At 38.6% G+C, this 15,436-nt stretch overlaps 1 protein-coding gene across 8 annotated transcripts in view; it reads left to right on the top strand.

Moving 5' to 3' along the window:
* EFCAB3 (EF-hand calcium binding domain 3) overlaps positions 1-15,436 on the top strand; it is a 60,550-nt gene that overhangs the window by 16,967 nt on the left and 28,147 nt on the right. For 6 of the 8 annotated variants that reach the window (XM_072781349.1, XM_072781348.1, XM_072781347.1 and 3 more), the window contains 2 exons: positions 1,286-1,339; positions 12,936-13,026. In XM_072781349.1, the coding sequence (XP_072637450.1) occupies positions 1,286-1,339; positions 12,936-13,026 (145 nt within the window). Of the gene's footprint in view, positions 1-1,285; positions 1,340-11,557; positions 11,790-12,935; positions 13,027-15,436 lie in introns of those variants that run through there. The other 2 variants (XM_072781352.1, XM_072781353.1) reach the window with 2 other exon arrangements.

Genomic DNA, 15,436 nt, shown 5'->3' with positions numbered 1-15,436 from the left:
TGTCTAGGCAGGGAGAAGAACCAAGCAACAGAGAAAAAGAGAATAATGAGAGGGAAGGGAGGGAATAAAGGTGTTTGGTAGGTTTTTCTTAATCCTACAAATAATGTATTTTGTATTAGTATTAATCTCTCCCTTTGCATAAAGAAAATATACCTATTTTATCTGTACTGCCTTCTACATGATATATTACCCTGTATAGCCTTCACAGCCTAAAAGTACTACCAAAACTTTTCCATGTTTCCATAGCATAACCTGCAACTGAGCTTTCTTGACATTAAAATATATATTATTGACTTTACCTGGACAAACTAAACCAAACTTAGGGAATTGAACTATTATACCCAGCACTTTTCTCCTGAGTTAATCTCCTTGTGTATATAAAATGAAACTATGTGACATTTTGAGGGAAAAAAAGAAAAGAACCAGTACTATTAAAGTACTTGTTTGGTTGTTGTTCTGGCCATGGGATGAGGTAGAGCAAGGAGGGGAGATTTTGTAGTCAATATTTTAACATACATTGCATGCACACATTTCACAGGAGAATTCACTAGAAAGAAATCTCTATACTATTAAAAGGCATATAATTAGTCAACAGTTCATAACCAAAGCACTAAGGAAAATGAAATGGACAGTAGGTCATTCTCCTCAAGTCAACAAGTTTTCAAAGTCACTTCACTTCCTTTCATCCTAAAAGATGATAAATGAATAGTCTTAGGGCAGCCCCTGTGGCGCAGCAGTTTAGCACCTGCAGCCTGGGGTGTGATCCTGGAGGCCCAGGATTGAGTCCCATGTCGGGCTCCCTGCATGGAGCCTGCTTCTCCCTCTGCCTCTCTCTGTGTGTGTGTCTCTATGAATAAATAAATAAAAATCTTTAAAAAAAATGAATAGTCTTACCTTCAATGTTGACTCTATAATGCTTTTTCAAAAACAATTTTTTGGAGTTTGATACACTAAGGCACCAAAAATGGCTGTATAAATTAAGAGGTTTATCACTAACTAGAGATGAAAGAGTGCACTTGTCATGATGAGCACCAGTGTTGTATGGAAGTGTTGAATCACTGAAACTGAATATACAACTGAAACTAATACTGTACTGAATGGTAACTAACTGGAATTTAAATTAAAATTCTTAAAAAAAAAAGGGGTATGTCATATATAACTGACATTTTCTTCACTTTCCCACTCATCAGAAGAAAAGTTAAAAGAAAAATTGTAATGTCCTCCTATACTACTTTTTAAAACTTTAGAAATGCATATAATTTTGACTCTTAATCTTGTCTTTAAGCAAAAGGGATGGTGCCACCACATAAGTTGGTGAAAACTGGACATGATACTGAAGGTGAGTATGAGACCTAATGTGAAGGCATCGTCATGATGGGATTTAATACTTTGACTTATATATTTCAATCCTATGGTTATTTTCCCTCATTAGTTTTGTTAGCCACTACCCTCTATCTACTTGCTGATAGGCAACTGTAAACCATTCTCTCTCCAGGTATTTTTCTGAGTTCCTTTTGCTTTTATAGTCCACACCACACTGCATCACATGTGATTTATCAGATATTTTCCATTGTTTTCTAATGGATTTGTTTGTGATTAATTTCTTTTTCTTTTTTCTTTTCTTTTTTTTTTTTATTTTTTGTAAGATTTCATTTATTTGAGAGAGCAGAACAGGAGAGAGACAGAGCCACGTGAGCAACAGTGGGGTGGGAGAGTACAGAGGGTGAGGGAGAAGCAGGCTCCCCCTAGCAGGGAGCCCAATGTGGAGCTTAATCCCAGGACCCTGGGATCATGACCTGAGCAGAAGGCAGAGCTTAATTTACTGAGACACCCAGGAGCCCCCATGATGAATTTCTTTTCATCTCTAGTTACTTTGTTTCTTATTTGGTACGATTTATAGTGCAACTACACAGAGCAAATGATCCTAACTCTGCTACTAAAGAGATTAATTCAATTCACACTGTGCTTTAGTGGTCTTATCAATAAAATGAAAAAGGTGAATTAGATTAATGATGTTAGTTCTGTTCTTTTTCAGCTGCAAAATTCTAACTTTTGTGGTTGAAAAGACATCATCAAGAAAATGAAACAACAGGGATCCCTGGGTGGCGCAGCGGTTTGGCGCCTGCCTTTGGCCCAGGGCGCGATCCTGGAGACCCGGGATCGAATCCCACGTCGGGCTCCCAGTGCATGGAGCCTGCTTCTCCCTCTGCCTGTGTCTCTGCGCCTCTCTCTCTCTCTCTCTCTCTATCATAAATAAATAAAAATTAAAAAAAAAACCTAAAAAGTTTATTTAAAAAAAAAAAAAAGAAAATGAAACAACCCACAAAACAGGTGAAATATTTGTAAATTATTTATCTGATAAGGGTCTGATATCCAAAGCAAAACATAATAATATAAGACATTTGTAACTCAACAATAAAAAGACAAATAACCTAACTTTTTAAATGGGCAAAAGATCTAAAATCATATAAAAATGACTGATATTCACATGAAAAGATGTTCAACATCGTTAGTCGTTAAAGAAATGCAAATCAGGGCAGCCCCCGTGGCACAGCGGATTGGCGCCACCTGCAGCCTGGAGTGTGATCCTGGAAATCCAGGATCGAGTCCGCGTGGGGCTCCCTGCATGGAGCCTGCTTCTCCCTCTGCCTCTCTCTCTCTCTCTCTCTCATTGTCTCTATGAATAAATAAATAAAATCTTAAAAAAAAAAAAAGAAAAATGCAAATCGAAACTTCAAGCTACCACTTCACACCCACTTGGATGTCTACAAAAAAAAAAAAAAAAGACAATAACGAATGTTAATGGGGGCATGGAGAAATTGAGAGTCCTCATATATTGCCAGTGGGAGTGTAAAATGGTGCAGCTGCTGTGGAAAACAATTTGGTAATCCCCAAAATGTGAAGTATAGTTACAATATTACCCAGCAATTCCACTCCATGGGTTATACCCAAGAAAAATGAAAACATATGTTCACACAAGAATTCTTACAAGAATGTTCATAGATAGAAACAAGACCTGTAATAGTTAAAAAGTGAAGAAAATCCAAATTTTCTTCAACTGATAAGTGGATACACAAAACGTGGCCTATCGATAACAATGGAATATTGTTCAGCCATAAAAAGAAATAAGGGGATCCCTGGGTGGCTCAGCAGTTTGGCGCCTGCCTTCAGCCCAGGACGTGATCCTGGAATCCCAGGATCGAGTCCTGCCTCAGGCTCCCTGCATGGAGCCTGCTTCTCCCTCTGCCTGTGTCTCTGCCTCTCTCTCTCTCTCTCTCTCTCTCTCTCTCTGTCTGTCTCTCATGAATAAATAAATAAAATCTTTAAAAAAATAAAAAGGGGAACCCTGGGTGGCGCAGCGGTTTAGCGCCTGCCTTTGGCCCAGGGCGCGATCCTGGAGACCCAGGATCAAGTCGGGCTCCCGGTGCATGGAGCCTGCTTCTCCCTCTGCCTGTGTCTCTGCCTCTCTCTCTCTCTCTCTGTGTGACTATCATGAATAAATAAAAATTAAAAAAATAAAATAAAATAAAAAATAAAAAATAAAAAAATAAAAAGAAGTATAGATACGTGCCAATGCTGATGAACCTTAAAAACATTATGCCAAGTGAAAGAAGCCAGACAAAAAGGCCACATATTATATTGTTCTGTTTATATTAAATATCAAGAATAGGCAAATTGATAGAAATAGTAGATTGCCTACAGGCAACCATATGGGGAGTAGCTGCTAGTGGTACAGGGCTTCTTTCTACATGATGGAAGTATTCTAGAAGTAGATGGTGGTGATGGTTATACAACTTTGTGAATATACTAAAAACCACTAAACTCACCCTTTTAAAAGAGTGAGTTTTATGGTATGTGAATTATGTTTAATTGTCTTTAAAGTATAGGACTGACAAAAAAAAAAAAAAAACCCACAAGAATGCCAAATCTGTACCTGTTTACTTGTCAAGCTCTGTAAATGGAAAAAATAAACAATAGGCTGGCCCCAAATATAAATCTTAGTCCCAAAGCACCTTCCATATACCCAGTGTATCTATCTGTGGAACCCCACTTATGTCCTGGGACTATCAGCCCCACAGATATCACACCAGTCTACCAGTTCTAAACTACCTAGGATATGCCCACAAGTAAATTAAATGAAATTGCCCTTCATCCCATGTGGATCTGGTTAGATAACTATTGGTGTACCTAAATTATAATACATGCCTATTCCCTGGGATATTTTAATTTCCTATGTATACCACCCTATTAATTTTGATGACTTCTGTCACCAATATTCACTCACAGATCATGGAAACCTGAATTTGGGTGAACTGGTCCCACTTCCCTGTCAGCTACTTTTGCCATCTTTTATATCGTTATTCTTTGTTCCTAGCAGATACTAGGTATCTGCTGAAGGAATGAATGGATGCCTATATCCATTCATTTAAACAATCAGTTAGTGTCTGCCATGTGCCAAGCATTATTCTACATGCCTAGGACAAAAATCCCTACCCTCACAGAACTTACACTCCAGTGAAGAGATATATCTAACAACAACAACAACAAAAATAAGATAATAGTATGACAGAGACTACAAAGCATAAAATAAAGCAAGGATACTTTTCCAAAGAAGATATCCCGATGACCAACAGATACATGAAAAGATACTCAACATCACTCATCATCAGGGAAATACAAATCAAAACCACAATGAGAGACTACCTCATACCCATCAGAATGGCTAAATTAACAACACAAGAAACAGGTGTTGGCAAGGATGCAGATAAAGGGGAACCCTTTTGTGCTGCTGCTTGGAATGCAAACTGGTGCAGCCACTCTGGAAAACAGTATGGAGGTCCCTCAAAAAGTTAAAATTATAACAACCCTACGATCCAGTAATTGTACTACTAGGTATTTACCCAAAGGATACAAAAATACAGATTCGAAAGGGTACATGCACCTCAATGTTTATAGCAGCATTATCAACAATAGCCAAACTATGGAGAGAACCCAAGTGTCTATCAACTGATGAATAGGTAAAGAAGATGTGGTGTATATATACAATGGAATATTACTCAGCCATCAAAAAATAAAGTCTTACCATTTGCAACGATGTGGATGGAGCTAGAGTGTATTAGCTAGGTGAAATAAATCAGAGAAAGACAAACACTATATGATCTCATTCATATGTGGAATTTAAGCAAGAAAACAGATGAACATACGAGAAGGGGGGAAAAAAGGAGAGAGAAGCCATAAGAGACTTTTTTTTAAAGATTTTGTTTATTTATTCTTAGAGTGCCGGCAGGGGGAGGAGCTGAAGGGATAGGAGAGGGAGGGGAAAGAACCTCAAGCAGACTCCATGCTGAGCACAAAGCCCGATGTGGGGCTCCATCTCACCACCCTGAGACCATGACCCAAGCCAAAACCAAGAGTTGGATACTAGATAAACTGAGCCACCCAGATGCCCCAAGATTCTTGACAATAGAGAACAACCTGAGGGTTGATGGAGGAAGGTGGGTGAGTAAAATGGGTGATGGGTATTAAGGAGAGCACTTGTGATGAACACTGGGTGTTGTATGTAAGTATGTATCACTGAATTCTACTCCAGAAACCAATATTGCACACTATGTTAACTACCTAAAATATAAATTTTAAAAATGAAAAAATAAATAAAGCAAGGAAGGGGGGTATAGGGAACTCTGGGAGCAGGGGAAGATAATCAAGAAAGGCCTTGCTGATAAAGGACATTTAAGCAAAAATATTAAAAGGTAGGGAGTGAGCCATGAATAATCTGAGGCAAGGGATCCCTGGGTGGCGCAGTGGTTTAGCGCCTGTCTTTGGCCCAGGGCGCGATCCTGGAGACCCGGGATCGAATCCCACGTCGGGCTCCCGGTGCATGGAGCCTGCTCCTCCCTCTGCCTGTGTCTCTGCCTCTCTCTCTCTGTGTGTGACTATCATAAATAAATAAAAAATTTAAAAAATAATAATAATCTGAGGCAAGAGCACTCCGTGTAGAGGGCAAAGCAAGTGTAAATGCCTTTTTATAAGAGCATGTTTACAGTATTTGAGAAAAGGCAAACTGGCCATTCTGGCTAGAACAGAGTGAACAAGGGCAATGGGGGACATAAGATCATAGAACTAGGAGACAGGGCTATCATGTTTAGTCACATAGTCTATGCAATGCACAATTGCAGGGTTGTGCAATAAGGTATCCCAATAAGGGCGTAATGCAGGTGCAACCAGTAAAGATCATATAAGTCTTGAAGGCTATTGTAAAGGTTGGATTTTTACCGAGTGACATAGGAAATTACTAGAGAATTTGAGCAAAGACATGATGTGATCTGACTTAGGTTTTGAAAGGATTATCCTGGCTTCTATGTGTAGGATAAACTTGACAGGTAGTGGACAAGGCAAGAGCAGAAGCAGGGAGACCTGAACAGCAGGTAGAGGTGGAGATAGTGGAAAGTAATTTGGTTACATTTATATTTTGAAGATGGAATCAACAATATTTCCTGCTAGATATATTCCCTGATGTATCCCAGGGCCTAGAACAAAATAGGCACTAATAAAATATTTACAGAATAAATGGATTGGATTAGATGTCAAATGCAAGAGAAGAGGATTGAGCATATTCCATATTAATCTTTATTAAGATTTTAATAAAATCTTTAAGAAAAAAGAATGAAATTGCTATTTCCTAACATGAAGAGATGAATGAATAGGTGACTGGATACATGGTGTTATATTTGTTGAGTTAGTAAATTCATTCAAATCCATATGGATACAAATATTATGAAAAGAAGAGCTATTAAAAATCAGAGCATTTAGTGGTTTTCAGAACATGGGTTAAGCAATTTAATATTAAAACTTGCTATAAAGTTGATGCGAAATTTTCTCATATTTGGGGGGGGCATTCAAAGATTTTATTTATTCATGAGGGACACAGAGAGAGAGGCAGAGACACAGGCAGAGGGAGAAGCAGGCCCCATGCAGGGAGCCTGATGTGGGACTCGATTCCAGGACTCCAGGATCACACCCTGGGCTGAAGGTAGGCACTAAACTGCTGAGCCACCTAGGGATCCCTGAAATTTTCTGATATTTTGGATTGATTCTCAAGAATAAACAAACAGGAGGAATATATTTTATATTTTCCCCTTATTGCCTTATAAGTATTATTCTTATAATCCCCCACACACCCTTGCACCGCATGCCTTGTTTGAATGGTATGGGGGCCAGGGTTTATTGCTGCTCCAAAAAAACCCATCCATGTATTTGTACATAAATTTTAAAATTATAACTATTGGTCTGAATGAGTGATAACTAAAGTCATATTGTGTAAAGGGGAGTAAGACTTTTAATTTCTGCAAATATTTCCGTTATCATTAATCTAGACTAGTCAGGAGGGAGCAAGAGAGGAATTGGGGCTCATCAGGATTAGGCCATCCCAGAGGATTTTGCCTACCCAGCCTACCAGAGTTGAGGGTAGGAAATAATATTTCCTTCATGCTGACATACCCTGATGATTTCTAGATCATAAAGATTAGGACAAGCCAAAGGGGAGGGAGTAATGATGAAGCACAATATCTCTGTCCAAAAAGGAAAGAACACCTTGCCTTTACCAAGTCATTCATTGAACACCTCCTATGATTCTGTCATAGAACACTGAGCTTCTGACCTCAAGGTGCTTACAGTCAGGGAAAGCAAAACAGCCAGGGAGAAAAAAGAGAAACTCTGCCTGTAAAGAAATTGGCCTACTGGGGCAGTATCTCTAACAGAGAGGTAGCTACTTTTTTATTATTCTGAAAAGTCCAGTTCCCATTAATCTGGTAAATGATAGAACTTGTAAAATGTTCGTCTCTTTAAGGCTCATATATCTTTGTCTGTACAAGATGGATCAGATATTATATATTAGGTTTTCAGAACTTACAAATTATAAATCACACTGAGACACAACATTTTGTCATGGAGTTTTTCTGCTTTAGCAAACAGTACTACATAGGAAGAAGCCTAATACCAGATATCCTGCCCCATCTAATATTCACTTCCTTTTTATTCCTTATAAGGTCAGAAGAGAATATGAGCCTAAATAACTATTAGAGTAATATGGTTGAATTAATTCCCATAGAAAACAGCTATATTCATTCAACATTCCTACTCAAATATCTTTAGGATTCCCCAGTGCTAATAAAGTGCAGACTGCCTTAGCTTAACAATGAAGATGTGTATATGTCTAAAAAAAACAAAAAAAAAAAACAAAAAAAAAACAGATTAAATGAATGACATGCATGGTATAAGAAACTAGAAAAATTAATAGGGACTATGGCAATCAGGAATCTTAATGATTTTAGCTAAAAGGTTGACACTTGTTCTGCTCTAGCCAATTACTGCTATACCAGAATGTGAGCCATTTTCTGATCTTTGGGTTTTTCATGCAAAGTCCTAAACTGATAACTCTATGTTTTCATTTATGAAATTTAAATTTTTTAAATGCTCTGTAAGGCAAATGAAACTTGTGTGAGATTCAGATTCACAATCTCTGCTTCTGTTTACCACCCAATCCAACATACCTAATCCTTTTTGCTTCCACTATCTCACTTAATGTAATCCTATCCTCTAATGTAGCTGAACTGTTTCTCATCTCCTAATTTTTATGATTATTCTACATGCTTTTGCTCTTTTTTCACTCTAAATTGCTCTTCCCTCAGTGCTACATGTTAAAAATTCTGCTTCTCCATACATATAAGACCCAAAGCAGTAAACTCTTAGAAGAAAACGTAGGAGAAAAGCTTCATGACAGTGGGTCTGGGAATGAGCCCTTGGATATGACACCAAAAGTAAAAATTTTTAAATTGGACTGCATAAAAATCTAAAACTACTGTGCATCAAAGAACACAATCAACAGAGTGAAAAGGCAACCTACAGAATGGAAGACAGTATTTGCAAATATTTCAAATAATAAAGGGTTAATATCTAAAATATGTAAAGAACTCCTACAACTCAACAATAACAACAGAAAAAAAAAGCGGGCAAAAGAACTGAAGAGACAGTTTTCCACAGAAGATATACAAATAGCCATTAAGTATATGAAAAGATACTCAGGGTGTCTGGGTGGCTCAGTCAGTTGAGCCGTCAGCTCTTTTTCTTTTTTTTTTTTTTTAAGATTTTATTTTATTTATTCATGAGAAACACAGAGAGAGGCAGAGACACAGGTAGAGGGAGAAGCAGGCTCCATGCAGGGAGCCAGATGTGGGACTGGATCCTGGGTCTCCAGGATCACGCCCTAGGCCTAAGGCAGCACTAAACCGCTAAGCCACCTGGGTTTCCTGAGCCATCAGCTCTTGATTTCAACTCAGGTCATGATCTCAGGGTCTTGGGATTGAGCCCCATGTCAGGCTTCATACTCAGCAGGAAGTCTGCTTGAGGATTCTCTCTCTCTTCCTGCCCCTCTGCCCCGTCCCTGCTCATGTGCTTGCTCTCTCAATAAAATAAAAAAATAAATCAAAAAAAAAGAAAAGATCCTTAACATTACTAATCACTAGGGAAATATAATTTAAAACCACAGTGAAAGATCCCTGGGTGGCGCAGCGGTTTAGCGTCTGCCTTTGGCCCAGGGTGCGATCCTGGAGACCCGGGATCGAATCCCACATCGGGCTCCCAGTGGGAGCCTGCTTCTCCCTCTGCCTGTGTCTCTGCCTCTCTCTCTCTCTCTCTTTCTCTCTGTGACTATCATGAATAAATAAAAATTAAAAAAAAAATAAAAAATTAAACCACAGTGAGATATATCACCTCACGCCCATCAGGGTGGCTACTGTCAAAAAAAAAACAAAAAACAAAACAGAAAATGATCTAGAAAAATTAAAACCCTTGTGCACTTAGTGGAAGTGTAAAATGGTGGCAACCATGGAAAACAATATTTCTTTAAAAAACTGAAAATGGAATTACCATGTGATCCAGCAATTTACTGCTTGGTATATATCCAAAAGATTGAAAGCAAGGTCTCAAAGAGACATTTGTACACCAATGTGTCATAGCAACTTTATTCATAGTAGCCCAAAGGTGAAAGCAATCCAAGTGTCCTTTGGCAGATAAATGGATAAATAAAATGTGGTACATATAATTATTATTCAGGCTTAAAAAAGAAGGAAATTCTGACACATGCTACAACATGGATGAACCTTGAGGACATTATGCTAAGTGAAATAAGCCAGTCACAAAAAGACAAATACTGTGTGATTCCACTTAGATTTCTAAAGTCTAATTCATAGAAAATAGAATGGGATTAAGGGGAAGGGTAAATGGAATGCTATTATTTAATAATTTTAGAAGCTCATTTTTGCAAGATAAAAAAGTTCTGGAACTTGGTTGCACAACAGTGTGAATATACTTAACAATACTAAACTGTATGCTTGAAATGGTTAAGGTAGTAAATTTTATGTTTTTTTACCACAATTTAAAATAATAATATTAATATTAATATACTTCTCAACAATACTATCCAATAGGAACTGCCAGTATTTCCATTTTAATCCTGGTAGGCTCTAACAGAGTAGGTCCTTATTAAATACTTGTTTAATTAATTTATAAATTAAACCATCCCTTTCTTTCCCTTTGCATCACAAAGCAGAATAGGAGGCAATGTACTAAGTTCAGAAACACTAGGGAAATGTCAAATTATGCTCACAATAGGGATGTTTGGGTGGCTCAGCGGTTGAGAATCTGCCTTCTACTCAAGGTGTGATCCTGGGTCCCGGGATGGAGTCCCACATCGGGCTCCTTGCAAGGAGCCTGCTTCTCCCTCTGACTATGTTTCTGCCTCTCTCTCTGTGTCTCTCATGAATAAATAAACAAGATCTTTAAAAAAATTATTCTCATAATAAATAAACTCTGAGAGCAGAGATAGGAAGCCTATAAAACTGCAGCTACTAAGTGAGGCCTGAAACAATTTTGAGGACTGAAGCTAAACCTTGGGTGTCAAAGGTATCTATCTATGCTTGGCCCTGAGGAAGATTAAAAACATGCCCAATTCCTGTGCTAAATGATTTACAATGCCATGAGACATTTAAGACCTTGAATATTAAAGTTTCTAATTTTAGAAATATTTTAGATTTTTTTAGAAATATTTTTCTATTAAAGTTTCTAAAGTTTCTAATTATACAGTAATAATTTGTAATTGCTTTTTAAAATTACTCCTTCCAATAATATTATAGTCTTCAACCCTATGAGAGTTTTTGTTTTGTCCTTCCTAAGCTTAAGCAATGAATGAAATGGTTCTTAATCACCATTCAATCAAGGCATTTAGGTAAAAATTTTCATTTGAACAACTTCAGCTCACTAATGTTTAACATGGAATACAAAATTTAAAAACAAAAAACTTCCCCTTCCCTGAAATCCCCACAATGTCAAAATGTTCTCATTCTGCAAATCACACCCACACATACCCCAGGGGTGCTAAGTAAACCACAGTGAAAACATGGTTGCTCTAAAGCTGGAAGGGGCTCGTAGGTCATTGTCACCTGGGCCTAAGCCTGAGAAGTGAATGAGGTCACAGTTGTATGATGGAACAAACCCCCTTATTGGATTCTTGATCTGATTGAAGCCCAGAGGTGGAAGGAAGCATGGCTTAAAAGTAGGCAAATATCTGGATTTTGTAGGAGTCTATGCTGAGTCTTTTTTTTTCAATCTATCATCTCTATGAGAGATTGAAGGTAGTTTTTTAAAGTAATGTTTATTTTGCACTATGAGGATGATTTCACAGCACCTTTCAAGTGCCTAAATTATTGAGCCTCTCCGGAGTTCCCATCTCTGTGGTAGGTTTCTAGAGTTTGAATACATGTAATGGGGTTGTTTAGAAATGACTGGCTTTCCAGGCTCTGAGATGAAGACTTGGGAAAATGGACCAAACTGTAACTAAACATTCAAAGACTTTTCTTTGTGGCTTCCTAGTAGTTATCTATTATTCCTAAATCAGCAATCCAGTGTTCTTGCCAGTGAACCACCTAATACAGTCTATACTTTGAAAATTGCAATTGGAGAGGTAAAACCAACAATAAAAGGGGGAAGCCCTACCAACCCAGCTTCTGATCTATAGGCCCTGATGCCCAAACTCTGCCTAAGTGGAAAGGCAGGACGAGGGAGGCTCTAGTGGTTAAAAGTCCATTTGGGAGGTTTTAGAGTGGCAAAACAGCATTGTATCCCACCTCCACTCCTACATTCAAGAAAGACCAATGCACTCCTAAGAATTGACAGGGCAGGGACAGACCTCCCAGAAGGAAATCCTGGGAAAATCTTAGTACCAGGCAGGTATCCAAGATATAAACAATTGGGTAAATATTTTAGAAATGCTGTCACATTTTATTCTCTGTCAATTATGACATGAAATTGTCTACTTATTTCAAAAATAAATTTTGTTTTTACTTAAAGTTACTTAAATAACTTTTCCACACACTTCCAGGATGCTTTATCTATGTCACACGGTACCATTTGCTTTTATACATGATCAGAGTGACACTATTTGAAGGGGGAGACAACAGTAAGATATTTTGCTTAGAGATCTCAGGACAGTGAAGGGGTTCTTACACATGGCCTTCCAACTTTGCACATACATCTAACTTGAACATGTGCACATTTGCACATGTTCCTCAAGGCCCTGGACTTCAAACTCTAGGTCTTGAGCTAGAATAGTTGCTAAAGAAAATAGAGGAATTTGGGCAGCCCGGGTGGCTCAGCAGTTTAGCGCCACCTTCAGCCCAGGGTGTGATCCTGGAGACCTGGGATTGAGTCCCACGTCAGGCTCCCTGCATGGAGCCTGCTTCTCCCTCTGCCTGTGTCTCTGCCTCTCTCTCTCTCTCTCTCCCCTCTGTGTTTCTCATGAATAAATAAATAAAATCTTAAAAAAAAAGAAAAGAGAGGAATTCATCTGTGATTTGATCCTATTTGTATCTTCTGAATTCCAGACAGAGTTACTGGCCCCATGGCAGTTTCTGACATTAAATCAAAACTTAAGCTGAATCCTCTAACAAAAATACCCAGCTTCCATGGCAAGAGGTAAGTAATGAATGTCTTCAGGTGATAAATAGATTAAGGTAAAGAATTTTTTTTTTTAAAGATTTTACTTATTTAGAGAGCACGAGCAGGGAGAGAGGCAGAGGGAAAGAGAATCTCAAGCCAACTCTGTGCCAAGCACAGAGCCTGAGTTGGGGCCTGATCTCATGAACCTGAGATCAAGACCTGTACTGAAACCAAGAGTCAGACACCCAACCAACTAAGCTACCCAGGTACCCCACATAGATTAAGGTAAAGACCTATTAAGGTGATAACAAATTTTAAATACCCACAAGGCTATGGGGAAACAAATTAGAAGGCTCTTCAAGTACCCAAAGATAAATTTATTTATAAAACTAAGCATATGAAAAAAAAACTAAGCATATGAATTGAAGATAAAGTTTTTTTTTTTAAGATTTTATTTATTCATTCATGGGAGACACAGAGAGAGAGGCAGAGACACAGGCAGAGAGAGAAGCAGGCTCCCTGCAGGGAGCCCAATGTGGGACTCAATCCCAGGACTTCAGGGACTCCAATCCCATGCCCTGGGCTGAAGGCAGGTGCTCAACTGCTGAACCACCCAGGTATCCCAAAGATAAAGATTCTTTATGAAAAGAAAAAAATATATGTCCTTTTAGATTGGAGAAACAAAAAGTTCTCTTTCCTGTTCCCCTCAAATGAGAGAGAATTTTTGCGTAAGAGGACAGACTATCGTAGAGGGCTTAAGAAGTTGTCAGTAATACATTAAGATATTTTGAGTGCCAGTTTAACAGAGAATAAAGTTAGAGGATCAGAAAGAAGACCTAATCCCTTAAGCAAGTCAGTCCAGAGAAAGGGTCTGTAGCTCAACCATGGCCAGAAAAATGAAATCTGGGTAAATTGGCTGTGACTAACCTTACGCTAAAATTGGGAAGGGAGATATGTCTGTGACATTAAAAATAGCTTTTTTCGGGGTAGCCTGGGTGGCTTAGCGGTTTAGCGCCGCCTTCAGCCCAGGGCATGATCCTGGAGACCCAGGATCGAATCCCATGTCAGGCTCCCTGCATGCAGCCTGCTTCTCCCTCTGCCTGTATCTCTGCCTCTCTCTGTGTCTCTCATGAATAAATAAATCAAATCTTTAAAAAAATAAAAATAGCTTTTTTCTTAGTCTGATAATTACAAATTCCAGTAAACTGTAGCCACAAATGACCAAAAGAAAGAGCTTGGTCTATATTTTATCACAGCATAAGAAGAAAAGCCTCTCTTCTCTCTCAAACCATCTACTTTCTGTGCCATTTTGAGAGTATTTCTCCTACTGTCCTTGACTATGCCACTGCTACAGAAGTAGATTATTGACCTTTTTAGAGGCACGTGAGTAAGACAACCTTAAAGCTGCCAGATCCCTTGATCTCGTTGTTCCCTTACCCTGAATTACAAGCTGTCTCTTGAACTAGTGACATCCTTGTCATGGAAAGTAGTCAAGCACAGACTCGATAATACCACACGTAGAGGGAATTCCTCCATGAGATGAGAGGCCAGACTGGGCTCATTCCAAATCTAAGGTACTTCAAACCTTTGAAACATTATAAAATAAAAAGACTTTCCCATGCATGAGCCAAGGTAAGATTTGAAATTCTGCGAAGAGTATCCTTTAAAAAAAAAAAAGATTTTATTTATTCATAAGAGACACAGAGAGAGAGAGAGGCAGAGACACAGGCAGAGGGAGAAGCAGGCTCCATGAAGGGAGCCTGACGTGGGACTCGATCCTGGGACTCCAGGATCATGCGCTAGGCTGAAGGCAGGCACTAAACTGCTGAGCCACTCAGGCATCCCAAGAGTATCCCTTTTTTTATGTAACTAATAAAAACACACTGCCTGGCCTTCTACTTTCCTCTTGCTTCTTGAGAAATCCATATTTCTCCATCTACTGCATCTTTTATATCATGCAAAAGAAATTCATTTCTATTTAGAAACACAACAAATATAAAATGCCGTATCTGAGTAAGGGCCAACTTAAGTTTTCAGAAGTCCGAACAGATAATAGAACAGAAATATCAGAAGAAGAAATCAGTGTTATTAAAGCAGAGAAAATTAAAGGTAAAATTCCACACCTAAAAAGTTAGAAATGGTACATTTTGAGACCTTATCACTTCCTTTTTTCCCAGGTGCCTCTTTGAAAATGAGTTGAGGGGGGCACCTGGGTGCCTCAGTGGTTGAGCATCTGCCTTTGGCTCAGGTTGTGATCCCAAAGACCGGGGATAAAGTCCCACATGGGGCTTCCCTCAAGGAGCCTGCTTCTCCCCCTACCTATGTCTCTGCCTCTCTCTGTATCTCTCATGAATAAATAAATAAAATTTAAAAAAAAAAAAAGAAAGAAAAAATTAGTTGAACCTACTGGAGACTGTAGAGGATACTAAATTCATAAACCATAACT

Source organism: Canis lupus, chromosome 16, assembly GCF_048164855.1.
Source record: "Canis lupus baileyi chromosome 16, mCanLup2.hap1, whole genome shotgun sequence".
Classification (NCBI taxonomy): domain Eukaryota; kingdom Metazoa; phylum Chordata; class Mammalia; order Carnivora; family Canidae; genus Canis; species Canis lupus.
Note: the sequence above shows the minus strand (reverse complement) of the source record. Positions and strands in the feature narration are given on the sequence as shown.